The 16,598-nt window shown below is 36.2% G+C and overlaps 1 protein-coding gene across 2 annotated transcripts in view; it reads left to right on the top strand.

The window, feature by feature from the left end:
• The window catches only part of VPS50 (VPS50 subunit of EARP/GARPII complex), an 86,075-nt gene that overhangs the window by 25,246 nt on the left and 44,231 nt on the right, over nucleotides 1-16,598 (top strand). For both annotated transcript variants that reach the window (XM_061350085.1, XM_061350086.1), the window contains exons 13-16: nucleotides 4,509-4,644; nucleotides 11,324-11,421; nucleotides 12,272-12,366; nucleotides 13,001-13,099. In XM_061350085.1, the coding sequence (XP_061206069.1) occupies nucleotides 4,509-4,644; nucleotides 11,324-11,421; nucleotides 12,272-12,366; nucleotides 13,001-13,099 (428 nt within the window). The remainder of the gene's footprint in view (nucleotides 1-4,508; nucleotides 4,645-11,323; nucleotides 11,422-12,271; nucleotides 12,367-13,000; nucleotides 13,100-16,598) is intronic.

Genomic DNA, 16,598 nt, shown 5'->3' with positions numbered 1-16,598 from the left:
TGTACTTTATGTAAGCAGGGACTCAGTTATTAAAGTAACTCTGCAGCTACTATAGTTTCTTAATACAACTCATAGGCTAATTGAGCGATTGGGTATTCACAACTTACTGCTGATTTTGAACTGCATTAGATCTTAGCTCTTTGGAGTTGGTGTACATGCCATCTAAGTAAGTGTAAGGTAGTAAATTTTTGGATCCAAACAAGAGAATAACATTTCACAACCACCATGTCTTTATTGTAATATGCTACTTAACAGAATCACTGTTAGCTTTTAACTTTATTCCAGTGCGTTTTGGCAGAATTCTCAATTTTTATAATACTGCATTTCAGTGAGGATTCTTGTAAAGATACCAGCTGAGTTGAAGTCTTCCAATTACTCCTTATTTTGTGTCAGATTCACTGTACTTTTGGTGTCAAGATAAGGGACAGATGTAATATTGAGATGCAAAAGCCTGGTGATAGGCAGATCATAGAATAACCATATGTTTTCCTCTAGTATAAATTTTAGATGCCATTTCTTGCATGTCTGTTTTGTTGGGTTTTTTTTTAAAGATGATGTTAGAATGAGTTACTCTATTTTGAGTAGTGCATTCAGTTCACTCTTCAATTCTTTTACTTGTGATTTTACTGTTACAACCTGAGAAATTTTCTTAAACTTTGGTGGTGGGCAGGGAGAGTGTAAGGTATTTTAGGTGGCTCTAACATTGATTTAAAATTTAAAATTATATTTCTATCTTAAATGGTCTTTAAAATGTTTCTTTCAAGTCACAGGCTAAGCCCTCACCACACTTCATCAACTCAAGGACCCACCTCATCATTTGCAATTTATTAAATCAAATTACAGTCACAAAGAGATTAAAGTTTATATTTTGCTCCTTTTTCTGCTCGTTCACTTCTCAAGTCTCCTGGGATTGTGCAGCTTCAACTAGTAAACAACACATCTGCATTGAAAACCATTTCATTTTAAAGAGTTGCTCTTTTGATGGGCAAAAGTGGATTATGAAAAGTAATTTATTGAGAGTAATTGACATAAGTAATAATGAACAGAATGAGTAGTAAGGTTCCAGATAGGTGGTGTTTGCACTTCACTGGAATGCATTCTCATTGAAGAAAGCCAGCAAACCCTGATCTCTGTTCTCTGACCGCAGCCCTTTCATGTTTCTGCATTAAGTCTTCAGAGCATGGTTTTGCTTTCATTTCTTAGTTTCTAATGCACTTTTCTGATTTTTTTCTTTATATTTCTCTATGCCTTCCAGTTTATTTATCTTCTTTGCTAATATTTATGATACTAAGTCCATTTATTGACACTTACAAACAGTAGTATTGAGCTCCTCCTGACATCTTCAAAAATATGGATTGTTTGCTGCTGTTGAGCCTTACCCTTTACAGTGCAGAAGGACCTATCAGGTCACCGGAAATAGCATTTTGTAATACACAGAAGGAGAGTGGCTTTAATTCCATGGTTACAAATTACCTCATTATTTCCATTTGGTTTTCCTTTGCCAGAACCCTCGTGAGATGATTCGGTAGTTACGTGAGCCTGCAATAGCTAGAGTCTGGCAGTCTGTATAAAAAGATGAACACTCAGACTTTGGGACTACCACATACTATGAATGCTGCTGTAACTTCCTTGAAATATACCAATTTTTTTCTTTTTAATATTTCACTACTCTCATGGTAACAATTGGGTGTTTAGGGACAGGCTGCAGATGTGAGTTTTTGGTCTCTGTTGCTGACCATGCTGTTCAGTGTTAGTTGTGACCTGTTGCAGTATGTTTGTGGAATCAGAGTGCTGAATAGGCAGGACTATCACAGCAATTCCATTTCTAACTTTCCATAGACAAAATACCAAAAGATTTTAAGCTTCTGCATTCAGTTGTCAGGGATTAATTTGTTTAAGACTAAAATACGAGCCTTCTTTCTGTCTAGTTCCAGTGAGAACCCTCTTCAATCTGTCTAAACTGTTAAGACAGGATGCTCTTAATGTATAAGTGGTTATGGAGTACTCACTCTAATTAAACAATGGAAGTAATATAAAATTAGTGTTCCTTTTGGGGCAGATCTCCTGTTGTGTGTTTTTAAAAGTCTTTCTAAATGAAATCATTCAGCTCTTTTCTATTTTTCTGGGGGAATATAGTGAGTTTTTCTTTGGTTTATTTTGTTTCTTTTCTGGAAATTAGGTACTGCATTTTGTAATAATGTGGTGGGGTTTCTTTTGCGTATCTGTGTTTTGGTGTTTTTTTAAGAATAATGTTTTCAGTAATTCTCAGGTATTTACGTAGGTTATGTGCCTGTGCACTCTATAAGTCACTGTTTCCTTCTTAAGGATTTCTTTTCCTAGCAACATGCCATGCTGTAACTCTTGCATCCTTTCACCTTTTGAATACTCTAGAGCAGGGGAGAGTTCAGCTGCTTCATCTTCAAGTTTTGATTTTCTTTCTTCTAATATATGTTCAGAGAAATTTAGTTATTTCCTTAGTCTAAATAGAAATAACTTCGTAAATACCAAGCAATCCTTTCATCCTGGCTACCTGGAAGCCAGTATGTCTCTTCAAGTATAGTGATCTGCACAACCAAAGTTTGATTTTATACCTGCTAAGCCCCTGAAACACAGTTAGAGTAACATTGCCTGATGAGTTGGCAGAGAAAATTGTTGAAACTGCAGTTGAAATGGCAGGACAACTTACTGTTTAAATGCTAAACTTATTACCCTATTCTGTTCCATTGTCAGCAAAGATCTGTTGTACCTGAGATTAAAATGTCTCAAAAATGCAGTCTCTAATGTATATCAACTCTCTAATTAGAGGGTGTGTTAGGAAAAAGTAGTGTTCTCAATTGTTACTTTTTTGTACCAACAACTTGACCTTTTCTCTGGTTTTGTTAATTTGTCCAGGGTGTCTGATTTATATTCCTAAGACAGTTCTGATTTGATAGGGAACAGAACCATAGTAATGATTCATTAAAAAAAAAAGGGCAAGCAAACTGAAAAGACATATTAATATGCAGCCCCCAGATACTTTTGCTAGTGACATCTATTAATGCTGAAGAATGGGCTTTTTGAGTTCTTAATTATAAGCAAAGTGTAGGAGAATATGGCTTGGATGGTATATGCTAGTGACAGGATCATTATTTAAGCTTAGGAAGCCAGAGAACATGAATAAATAGAAAATAAAGGCATGCAGTTTATAATTCTTTTTAACCTGAAAGCTGAAAAATAGGAGGGATGTAAGTGATGCATGTGCATTTGCAAAGAAATCTGTCCAGTCTAATGTTATTCTCCAACAAATGTACTAGTTAAGCTTATAAAGTTTTATTGCAGTTTGTTGCTCAGGAAGGACATTCAGTGTTTAGAACACCACAGGTAACATCATTGGATGAGGATGCAGTTCAGAGAGAATTGATTGCTTTGATTAGGGTTTGCTCTCCAGAGAATCTATGGTTGATAATTTTGGTGGCTATGTGGACATCACTGTTGCAGAAGCTGTTACTGTTTTTAAAGGGTTTTGTTGTAACTTTAATGCCAAAGCTTTCGTATCATTTTGGATATTCATTTTTGGATTAGCAAGTAGTATCACATGGTAGAAGCTAACTAGCCTTGCAGGAGTCAAATGTGGGTGCTGAAGCAGCAGTGGGAAATTATGAACTGTTGTCTGCTAGTCTTAGTTTGATGTTCCAGACTTCTCTAAGAACCTTTAAATAATAATGTAATTGAAATCACATTTGCGCAGCTGGACTTTGCCCTTGTTTGTGAACTGTGAGGCTGTGATTCTTCACAGCAGGTGAGATGAGGGTGACTTACCATTGCCATTCAGATAAGCAATGTATTTTAGGGTCTTTTCTTCATCCAGCAAAACCCTTTCTCAAATTCATCCCTTTACCTGACACGCTTATCACAGATATTTCTACTGCATATCTATCTCTCTGATATCTAATGAATATCTTAAATTACATTTGGCTCTTTGGAGCAGGGTGGATTGGGGAGGTAGGACAGCCTGCCATCTAAGTTTGTTTGTTTATTTTAAAACTGAGTTATTTATACAGCATTCAATCCAATAAGGCATCAGGCAGGATGGCTGCTATGTACTACTGAAATACAAGTATATATACCATGGAACTGATGCAGTGTCTGAATGTCACAGGGGTGGCTGCATTCCTCTTTGATAGTAAGAGGTGCTCACCATTAGACAGTGTGGTGTTACTTCTGTGTCTGCCTTGCTGTTCCATAAATTTAAGATGTGGTTACCATGTAGGCCTATTGAAAAAGAAAAAAGAGAGAAAAAAAAGTTGCTAACAAATAAACTTTGCACTTCTAGACAGCATTTGATCAGTTGACTAAAATCAAGCATCCATCAGCTCTCAAATACTGTTGAAAAGGAAATGGGTATGTCAGGCACCTCAGCTGTATGAATATGGAAGTTTTTGTTATGTTTTTTGTTTTTTTTTTTTTCTTATTTTGCAAAACAAGAATACAGTTGTTAAGTTTCACAACATTATTTTGTTTTTCTGTAGCATATTACGTCAGATAGCTACATTCCATGTCTTGCTGATCTCTGTAAAGCCCTCTGGGAAGTCATGCTCAGTTACTACCGAACGATGCAGTGGCATGAGAGTCATGACCAAGATGAGGTAGCAGCTGTGTCATCTGGTAAGAAACTCTTCTGGAGGTGAAACTTACAATAATTGAAATAACTTTTCTTGTCTAGAGTTGTTAATTTGTGTGTCAGTACCTTTGTGGTCTTGACTCAGTGCCTTCCACATTATTGCCTATAATGTGCAGTAAGGACTTAAATACTTGCTGGATTTTTGTAGTCTTCAGTGTGAGGTTAATTTTTTTATGAACACATGTATGTGGCATTATTGAGGATATAAACAGTTTTATTTTAAACACTGCTTATTGTTGAGTGGAAGTCAGGTGTGGTAGATGACTACAAAATCTGAGATTTTTTTCCCTTTAATATAGAACCAAAGTGAAATTTGAGATTTTTTGATCAATGTTGAAATTTTCACTGCATATTAAGCTGGTAGATTAGGATAGTGGATTTTCTACTAGGAAAGGTAACTGAAAAAAACCAGGAAATGAATCTGTTACAAATCCATTGTTGTGACTTTTAGGAATCACAGGATTTTTAGTGTATCCATTATAAGTTGCTGTCACAATTTCCTTCATACACTTACAGGAAAAGGCAAATATTTCATTTTGGAGTATAATTTTGATTTGTTTATTATTGTTTTTCTAGTTGATGTTTGTAGGACAGGAGCACAAAACCTTCACCTGTTGTCTGCTGTCCCCACTAACCCAAGATGCTTGTGGCTGGCAGAGAGCAGAGTGTGAAATTTATGGTATTAAGATTTATGCAAAACTCCCATTTATTGGAATCAGATAGGTTTGCTGCTTTCTTAATGAAAAGGAGGTTTTTGCCAAAGGATGAAGGCTATGGGATTGCTGCTGAAGTTATTCATGCTTGCCTGATTTGCATAGAACTTGTACCCTTTATGTTAGATAATAAGAAGAAAGGGGAAAAGATAAGAAAAAAGGGAAAACAATTGGAAATAGAAGTAAAGAATAGAAAGTGGAACACTGTGCTTCCTACAATATGTTGAAATCCAACATTTCTTTCACAATCAGATTTATGACAGAGCTTCAGTCTTAAAAAGAATGTAATTTATGCTCATTAACATTGTTTTCCTACTTTAAATTTGAAAAATCAATGAAAGTATTTTCTTCAGTGTCCTTCCCATATTGTGTGGAATCTTAAAAAAAGGAAAGAAAAAGTGGATTTGTTGAAACTGTTATTTGAGATGAAACTTTTTATAAGTATATCAGAATTAAAATTCAGAGTGGAAATATTTGATTTTAAGATGCACCATATGAAGGAAGATTCTGGGGTTTTGAGTGGATTGGTCATTCACAGTAATATTTATTTTTAAATCTAAAATAATCTCAGATAATTGCATTTAGTTCTCTTCATAATGTTGTGATCTTTGTATGTGTAAAATAAAGCAGGTATCATAAAGAGTTTATTGCATGCAAGCATTATCACAGTAGACTACTTGCTCAGCTCCAGATGTAATTTTAAAAATAGGTCCCTTTGGTCTGGTTACTTGTGATATCCTGAAGAAAGAAAATTATTTGCACTGCAAAGTCATTTAAAGGAACCACTAAGCCTAATAAAGTGGTATGTTCAGACACATGAGTAGTTTTAAATGCATTGATATTTAAATGCATGCCACCGTGTTTTGGTATGTTTATGACTAAAATCTTCTGTCACTCGTTTTCTAAGTTTCTGGAAATCTGGCTTAGCTGTAATACGCACCTAGAATATATTTGAGCTACTGAATCAGTTTTTCAAATGCCTCAGCAATGATAAAGCACACAAAAGGGAATTTCACAAGTATAATTTAATTTCGGAGGGGCTATAAATATCTGCCAGATATCTGTTTTTTCTAAAAGTCATTGCTTATGCTGTAATAATTATTAAACCTATACATGGAAGTCTCATTTTATATTTATCAATTTAATAGCTTTTTAAAGCCAAAGAGCAAAATTCCTGTAGAAAGGCAGGTATCTCAGAAGGAGCCATGGGCGCAGTTCAGAAGATTATGCTAAAATTGTTCCCTCAATTAAACCCCAGTATTTTTCTCTCATTGTGCCAGTTAATGTTAGCACCTTAGTACCTTAAATGGGGCAAGGGACTCTTGACCTTAGGGCACAAACCCAGCTGTAGAAGTGAGAAGATGGGCTTAGATGTGAGTTAGATAGCTCTTTCTATTTTAGTAGTGAAGCTTATCCAAAAGAAGTCCTGCGTGGATTAAGAAAAGGAGGTTGCACTTCATCTAGATCGTGTGTTGTGTATTTGTGATTATTAATGCCTGTTACAGATGTAAAAATGTACTTTACATAATTGTTCCTCTCCATTTCTGAGGAAAGGGGTGTGCCTGATTTATATTGTTAAATATTCTGCTTATTTGTGTTCTGGTTTGTTGTTTTTTTTTTCCCCTAGAATTGAGTTCAGAATTTGCAGTTGTTTTTTCAGATATAGTGTGGACTGGTGTTTGGGGATTGCTGTCATTTAAGTTAAATAAAAAAAAAAACCTTATTTGGAATAAACTAAATAGAGACAGATAATTAGATATAAATGTAATCCTAGCAATTTTTAAAGCATGAGACAGATTTCAGTACCTTTCATGAAATAGGAAATACTGATAAGATTAGTTTGCTGAAATGTTATAACAGTGTAGCAGTAAATCACAGTGAAATGAATTGATCATTTTATGAATCATCAATAATAACACTTAACTAATTGCTGTAATATATCACTGGGAAGATATAAGTAAGTGTTCATATGTAGGACTTATTTAGTCACACTGAAGATAGAATTAGTCAACTAAAAGTATCAACTCCATAGCATGAATTAATTCTGTGTCACATATAATGAGCTGCTACTTAGTGTGATTTTGGTGTTCGTATGTAAAACAGCAAATTACTGTGGTATGCGTTTTCATCTGTGAAAAGAAATGGTTTACTGTAACATTTTCCATCTCTGTCGGTCATGGTCAAAGCACTGTTTCATTGTTTCTGTTTGTAGTGTAGAATCACATTAAAAAAAGAGTTTTCAAGGACCTGTGCAGGTCATTTTGTCTTCCCTGCTTAAAGCAAAGTGAACTTAAAAGTTGCATTGGTTTGTGTGAGGCCCTGTCTGGTTCACCTGGATTTTCACATACCATAAAATTTACTGTGATGTTAATGTAATTCACATGCACTCCTCAGACACTAACTTAACAGAAGAGCTGAAACTCAGCAGTAAAATGATCACTATAGTTTTTAAGTTTCTGATTTCACAAGTGTAAATGTAGTGGTAGAAGTTTGTAACAACTGCAATAGCTGTAACAGATTCAATAAAAAGCAAGAAGAAAACGATGCAAGATGTAGATTTCATTTCAACACTTTTAAGTTTCAAAACATTCCAGTCATAATACTGCATAAATTCCCTGAAGACCTGCTTGATGTTCAAAGAATGAAGAAGATAGAGGTAGAGGACAGTGGTTTCACTGATTTCTTTTTTCTTTTTTTTTTCTTTTTTTTTTTTTTTTTTAATCTTTGCCTAGCAAGGATTAAACAAAAACCTTTTGTGTAGCTGAAGGCTGCCTTTATGACTTTTGGAAGAATACTAAGAAACCTGAAACATTACTGTATTTAAATCAGCCATCCAGAAGAATAACTTCTTATTTTTATGTGAAATTATGAGTATTTATCTACTTTGCTACCTAATCCAAATTCTTCAGCCTGATTCTCAAGGAAATTATCCTAAATTCTTACGTTTGCACTGGTGTGATGTAAGTGCAGTTCATTCAAACACTGGAAACAAGACCTCTTAGTGTGACTGGCCATAAACAAGGAGCACCAGGAGATTGCCAGAGACAATACTGCATGGATTTTTATTGAGCACTAGCATCCATATGACCCTCTCCAACCATTCCTTCATAAATAGCAGTTCAGGAAGACAAGGGCTATGGTCTTTATCTTGAGAATAGTTCAAAGGCTTAAGAGACTTGTTTAGGCTTGGCTTCACTCTGCAAAAGTACAGAAGAGAGGAGGTGGGAGAAACTGCTAAAGAGCGTGCAATTGCTAAGATAGCTGGTTTTGTTTACTTGTACAGTCAGAGAGAGGATACAAATCTGCTTAGTGTTTCCCTAGTTGAATTCTTATTTCTGTTTATATTTTGTTTAATATTCCATGATAGATCACTTTTGACAATGCACTTGTGTTGTTAACAAAAAAATTTTTGGCCCTGTCAAATGGACTTCTTTATGGTTCTGGACTTTTCCTTAGTAGATAGCAAAATTAGAAGTTGTTTTCTTCCCAGTAGCTGGTGCAGTGCTGTATTAGCTTTAGTCAGAGAACAATGCTGATAACACACCGATGGTTTAGTTGTTGCTAAGTAATGCTTACCCTGATCAAGGACTTTTCAGTTTCTCGTGCTCTGCCAGTGAGGAGAGACACAAGGTTATAATTTGGTTGTTCTTTATGGCACTGGTTTATGATACGGTAGAACCCGCTGTTCGCGAAACTGGTTTGATATGTGTGCTCAGCGTTGTCGTGACCTCTGTACTTCGGGAGCCATCTAGAGGGAACTATTCATAATTACACCTTTTGGCATTTCTCTACCGGGAATGGGGGTTGGAGGTAAAGGGGGGAAAGAATAAGTGAGCGGCTGCCTGGTACTTAGTTGCCGGTTAGGATTTAAACATGAAAAATTGCTGCTGTCTCTGAGGAAAGCCAGGAGGCTTTCTGGAAAAAAATACGAAGCTTAATCATTAAGAACTGTAGAGTCAGTCTGGGTTAGCTCTCACAGTGTTCCTCGTACCACATTACCATCTAAGGAGCACTGCTGTAACGGATTCAGTTTGCTGGTGACAATTTTGCCCTTGCTAGTTTTGAGTGACCATGTAAAATCCTGTCCCTGCATTGATGAGATCGGCTCATGAATGAAAAGCTTCTGGAGATGCACCTGAGCCATCTGTCAGCATCACACAGAATAACACAGCAGAATGCGTTTCATAGCCTTTGTGCTGTCTCCCCGGGTAGAAGCTACGTGTAATCCCTCTGAGGCAGTTTGGTCCATGGCCTTGTGTTGCTTCTGAGTTCCTTGTTAATGCTAGGAAGATACCCCCTTCCCCCCGCCCCAATAATGTGATCCACAAGTTAGGGCTGACCAAGATGCTACTGCTAGTCACTGGGGATTACTCTTTCTTTTACTTTCCTGTGTGCATTGTAGCACTGATGCACCTACCCGGTCATGAAGCCAACAGGTTAAACAACAACCTAAACCAAGAATATTAGACATGCCCTTTTTCTCTCCAGGTAGGCCCAAATTATAGATAGGGACTGTTTTTTCTCATGATATTGTTAGCAACTGCTTTAATTTATTTGTTTATTTAGTTTCCTCTAAGTCCCTCTCTGTGTTCTTGGAGTATCTGGGCTTTGTACTGCCTGTTCCTGTGACTTGCAGGCAGCTGTGGGGAGACTTCCTCACATGTGTGCAAAATGATAGCCTGGGCCTCAGGGAAGGTTTTGAAAGGAAATTTTGGCATCAGGAGTAAGGGAAAGAGATGGGTTTGACTTGGGAGCCTATGTGTGGTAGTGAGATGAGACCAGATGGGCTAGGAACGAGGGAGTGAGTAGTCCTCTGAAGTACTGAAAACTAGCTGAAGGTTTCAGAAGGGATGGAAAGACAGGTCTGAGCTGCATGGCAATGCTGGGATTCTAAAGGCATTCTTGATTCTTCAGCAACCACTTGAATGATAAGGTGGACGGTGGACTGTATGATTTGTAATATTCTGGTGTAATATTTGATGTGAATCTTTATCTTCCATGTGAAATCACTCGATGGTTTGGGCTTTAAAGGACATGCATAGTTTTTCTTCTTGACAAAAGCAGCAGAGTTTTCTTATCATGGGGTTAAGTTTGTATGTATAGTCTCGGTAAGACAGAGCTCGCCTGTGGTCAGTCATTGGCTGTGAAGCAAATTGTGTGACAACGGGCCATGACAGACTGCAAGCATAACCACAACTGTATGCTCACAGACTGCATGTAGAAATGTTACCTTCTCTTTTTTTAAAATGAAAATAAAAAAAATATTTCCTCCGTGGGGAGGGAAAGGGCCGCATACAGAAATTTACTGTGCATTACAGTGCTTTCTTGGAAAGTGGTTCACCACTGTGGGAATGAAGGTTTTGGACTTAAATAATTGGGAGGAGTGAAAAACACCTAATTATATGATTGACATTATTTTGTGCATAAGCACAGATTAGTATGAGAGGAGAAAAAAAGAAAAGCACATACTATGTTGTTTGCATAGCTCATGGGAAGGGCTTCAGTATTCTTCCTGTTGCTGACAGAATTTACTGGGGCAGAAAGTTAAAAATCTTCCCTCTGAACTTTTCAAGTTCATGATTTTTGCCTACAAAGGTAGAAGAATATCTTAGAGAATCTTGTAGAGGATGAGCAGTGCTCACTTCAGCATTCAACTTCATCTTTTGTGTTTGAAATACCATTATCTGTTGCTCTTTTTTTTATTTTATTTTTATTAAATGGGGTATCTCATTTACATAAAAGCAGTCAGAAGCTCTTCTGGTCTGCATTTGCATGTACTATTTATATTGGCTTTATTTATTCCCTTTAAAAGTGTAAGGCATTGCAGCTCTCCTGGATTTTTACATAATGGATGAGATGAGAATAGTTAAGGCAGAAGTTTCATTAGGGGTAGAAAAGTAGGATACATTTCAAGGCTTTTGGAAATATCTACGATACCTTTTACCTTCAGTTTCAGATGGTGGCAATGTGGTTGGAACGGAAGAGAACAGTTTTGACCGCAGCTATGTAAAAAAGAAATTGGAACATGGCCTTTCACGAATATGGCAGGTATGTTTTGGGGGTTTTGGTTGGTTTTTTTTTTTGTCCCCGTCTCCCTTTTCCCCCCATAATATTATGCCTCCCCCATATACAGTTGTATTTATAACATATAAATATATATATTACATGTATATATATAAATATGTAACATATAAATAAATAAATATGTTTATATAAATATACAGTTATATTTGTACTGATTTCTTAAAGAAACCTCTGCAGGGATTTTTATTTTTATGTGATTTGATTTGAGCTAAATATATCAAAACAATGGAAATATGATTTCCATAGCTCAGTTACTACTTAGTCTCTATGCTTACAAACTCAGTCAGGATGCCAAAACATAGTAACAGAATTTTCAGCCTGAGTACACTTCTCCCAACCTGCGTGCTGCCTCACGATCTGTTTTCTTCTAATGGGCTTTTCCCTGCTAGCACAGTCATACTGCTATATGTTTCTGGTATAACCATAGCTATGGAGAACCTGAAGTCTTGTGAACCTGCCTGCTTTCACAGTAATTCTCCTCTGACTGCTGGCTCAGTTTGATGTTCAGTTGAGACCCCAAATGTATGATGAAAAAGCTGTAAACATGGCTGAATTGTAATCTAGAGCTCTGTTTTTGCAATGAAAACAAAGCCTTTAGGATTGACCTCATGTTCAGAGTGTTAAAGAGACTGTTTATAATATTTTAGAAGGTCAATGAGAAATCTTCCATGTTACAGAAAAATACAATTTTACTCTAAATGTCAAGAAGTTATAAGGGCAGACAAACAAAAAAGTGCTGATAAAGCAGGCATCTGAGCCTTCACCTTTTGTCTTCAGTGTATTAAATACGCAAAAACTTGCTTGTGTTTTGTAGGATGTTCAACTGAAAGTGAAAACTTACCTTCTGGGAACGGATCTGTCTAACTTCAAATACGACGACTTCATATTTGTACTTGATGTTATCAGCAGGTATACTAATGTGGTCATAAGAGCGCTTAATACATGTGCACAAACTTGAACTCTGATAAGTCAGTTAATTAAGGCAGATATTTAAATTCAGATGCCAATTTTGTTCACATTTACTGATAGTTTTAAGAGCACTTCTTTATATGGGAGTTTATGAGGATGTCTTTGGAAGGAGTAACAGATTGCTTTGCTGCTCAAGTAGTGCTTAAGTGTGGTATGATTTCAGTATTGTGCAGGTTTGATAATTTTGATGGTGCTAAAAGCTTTTAAAGGGGTTCTGTCGTGAGCAATAAAATACTGTAGTAGTACTGCTAACCTGTACAGTATTATAACCATCTGTTTTGATAATAAAATGGTGGATTCAGATTGTGAGCTGTACAGCTTTCCCAGCATAATGGGATCTCAAAAGATGTTTATTATGCTTGTGGCTCTTACGTGTATGGGACATTATGGTAGGATTTGGAGGCAAATGAGACGTGGACTTTTGTGGAATGAATGAAGTGTTTGCAACTTAACATTGGTGCTCTGCTTCTAAGGAGAGAGATGTATGCTCATGGTAATGATTGAGAATTGTAATTCACAGTGGAACAGCAGTATTAATAAATAAACATTTCTAAACCGTGTTTTATTGTTATAGGCTGATGCAAGTTGGAGAAGAATTTTGTGGCAGTAAGTCTGAAGTTTTGCAAGAATCTATCAGAAAGCAAAGTGTTAACTATTTCAAAACGTATCACAGGTGAGACTACTAAGTGTGCACTGAATGAATCTAATGGCATCTTTTTTGTTGTTGGTTTTAATTTTCAGTACTTCCCAAAGTAATTCCACTGCATAATGTTCCTGCATGGAGGTTAGCAGACTGTAGAATTTTTCTTGATGAGAATAGGGCTCTGAATCTGGAAAAAGGGGAGAGGGTGGAGAAGCCTTTGCTTCCACTATGGTTGTGGAAAACTCTAGTTCTGCAGCAGGTAAGCCAGATAAAAATGAAAAACTTCTTATGCAAAATTTTAGTATTTTTTCAGGCTGCTTCTTAAGGTGTCTCCTGGGATCCTGAGGATGAATGCCTCTGAAGTCCATACTTCCTACCAAAACTGTTACTAGTTTTTCTATACCATTACATATAATGAGCTAATCGTAGAATAGTTAAGGTTGGAAAGGACCTTAAGACCACATAAGTTCCAGCCCCCCTGCCATGGGCAGAGACCTGTGGGGCTATGAAACTTTTTTTCAATACACAGTTTTATCTTGTTTCAAGATAATGAGGTGTTTAGAACTGAGTCCATCCTTTTGAGTCATGTTTTCATGGGTTTTTTTCACTGGCAATTATGTTTCAGTCTACTATCATATCTGAGGCCAGTCATACATGCTGTCGTGTGCAGACGGTCTCTGGCCTCAGGTATTATATATGACTATGACAGCTTCAGGACTTGTCTGTCACTTTAGTTGTCTTGATTTTCCAAATGTTTTGTTTTAGAGGGCTGACAACTCTTTTATTCTAGTTATCTAGCATTCATCTTTTTTCTGGGTGAAAAGATGGGAGATACGGGAAGAAATACAGTGTTCCTTGCCTTAAGAAATTCTTACTGTCCCAGTCTTGATCTGTTACTGTTTGTTGTATTGATAAAGTATAAACATTAAGACAGGAGAACATGAACAGCGTCTGAATTCAGAAGCTGAGAATGTGGTTTGGAATTTCTTCCAGCTTTGGTAGTTGGTAGCTGGGATTTCTTTTTGGACATCTGACGAAGACATCAGTTCCAGCTGTCTGAAAAGGTTGCGCCTTAATCAGATACACATTATGTCTTGTCAGGAGATATGTTGGTTAAGATGCCACCCACCTGTCTTTATTTCTTGAAAGCCTCTTGAAAGCCTTTCTGATTCCTGATTTGAAAACTGAGCTTGCAGCTGTAGGTTCAGAAGAGGTGTGTTGGTCTACCTAACCATTTTTTACTACACTGACTTACTACGTAACACTTTATTTGGTTAAGTAAATATTGTTTTGACCATCATGGTTTTGCTTAGTTAATCATAGATTAATTTTCTGAATTATCTTTGAGTAAAATAAAGGTTAAGGAGCATTGATGGAATATATATATAAATAATATTTTTTAAAATAATTTGTGGTTTTATTAAAGTAATGTTTCTTGGAATCTTGTGAAAAGGAAATATGTATTTGATTCAGATTATGGGAACCTTTTAATACTTTTTACATGTTTTATGCTCTATGGTTATTGTAAAGATTAATTGGCTGATGTTTTTATCCTCAGAAGGGAAAATACAAAAAACCCTTTCTCCCAGCTATATCCCTTAGGCTGATTTACGTAAAAGCTTTAAGCATCTTGCATTTTCAGATCAAGCTAATGGGGCTTTCACTTCCCCTGTGTATTTAATTGGGGGTGGTGGGGAGGGGGAAAGCTAGCGCTTTTAAAGATTCATTAGTACATAAAAGCTATTTAGAGTGGAAATGCTCAGAGCCCAGGAGTAATCAGTTCTTTGATTGTGTAATTTGACATGAGCCGCCATTGTGGAGATATTTAAAAGACATGTAGATATGGCACTTAGGGACATGGTTTAGTGGTGGAATTGGCAATGGTCAAGGTAATGCAAAAGGTAATGGTTGGACTCTATGATCTTAAAGGTATTTTCCAGCCTAAACAATTCTGTGATTCTGTGATTCAGTGTGTGGTTTCCTGGGCAGCATGGTGTTTTAGAGAACTGCTAACATAGAGAAAGCATTCAAAGGAACTGGTTATGTCATTCAGAAAGCGTACAGGAGAGTGCAATACTAGAGCATATATGAAGCCTTTTTTTTGGGTAAAAAAAATTGATTACTTTGAACAATTAGAATGGGCTTTTGGCGGAGAACATCAGGAGGCAATTTTTGGAATGCCATTTACTTTTTGTGCTGGTGCATTTGTAAAAAGGTGTGTCTGATCACCAAAGCTTTTCAGAGAACAAATGAATGCATCAGACCTTCTATTTGTGCTGCTTTCTAGACTTGCATGCTCGTGAAAATGAAGATCACTTGTTCAAGTACTTTGTCAGAGCCTTGAATTCAGCTTTGAAATGATAAAAAAAGAAAAAGGCACTGTCTGGCTTTTAAATACTTCTTTTTCTAAAACTCTTTCTCTTCAGTCTTTCTCTAATCTTTCTTTAATCTGTATCAGTGATTTTCACAGCATTACTGTCTGTTGTTATTGTTGGCTTTACTGTGAAATCTGCAACTACATGGATTCAGTGCCTTAAAAATAGCACTTGAAGTATGTTTGCATTTAACTGGTAAATTTTAATAGCCACAGCAAACTGTGGTCATAATTCAACACATTACTCATCTCTTTGAGGCAAGAAAATTTTAGTTGCAGTGGTGATTGTAGTTTGTTTCTGAAATAGAGGTATTTCTAGACTATTTTGCTGCTTAATTAGAAACCCAGTGCATAATTTACAGACTGCTACTTATTAAGCAATAAAATATACCATATAGTAAGAAGAAAAGATACAGCAATGTGACCTCAATAAGCACTCGTTGCTGTCTCTTCCTATGAGTTCCTGCTTATATGCAAAAAAATTTTCTTTATTAAAGGTATTTCTGCTTATGTCTGAATGGTGGCTTTTCTAATTAAAAACAACAGAAACCATGCAGAGATATAATAGCTTGATTATGGTTCTGTAATATGTTTTCTATATTAGCACCAAGGTAAAGTTAAGCTATAAAGAAAAATACAGTTTAGGAGATGAATAGCCATTTAACTTTCTTCTTCTCTGAAAAGTTGTCTGTAGAACATCAGTTCTTTCTACTTCCCTTTGCTACCTATTGGCTTCAGTGTGTTTGAAAAGAAGTATCTATCTTGAGTGGGCTCACAGATGCTTTGTACTGTTACCAGAGTGTTTATATATATTTCATTGTTTTCTACAGTATTCACTGAAGAATAAAAGTCCAGTGTTACTGCATAAAATCATAGATGTTCCTTTATACTCTCAAATTGTTTGACAAAAAAGTTTGTTTCCAAATTTTGGATATCGGCATTCTTAGAGAATTTCTCTGGAAGTGTCATAAAATATACCCTGTATTAGAAGCCACAGGTTTTAGGTGGTCTGTCAGTTGAAAGAGTGAGTTAAATACCTGTTTTCAAGTGTGACTTCTTATACAGAACACCTTCTTTGAAGGTGTTTTTCACTGAATAAGTTAAATAATTGTCTGCTTCCTTTATTACTCTTGCTGTCAATTAAGAGTATTAATT

Source organism: Neopsephotus bourkii, unplaced genomic scaffold (assembly GCF_033783945.1).
Source record: "Neopsephotus bourkii isolate Nb327-2 ecotype Australia unplaced genomic scaffold, CSIRO-AGI_Nbou_v1 NB_479, whole genome shotgun sequence".
Taxonomy (NCBI): domain Eukaryota; kingdom Metazoa; phylum Chordata; class Aves; order Psittaciformes; family Psittacidae; genus Neopsephotus; species Neopsephotus bourkii.
Note: the sequence above shows the minus strand (reverse complement) of the source record. Positions and strands in the feature narration are given on the sequence as shown.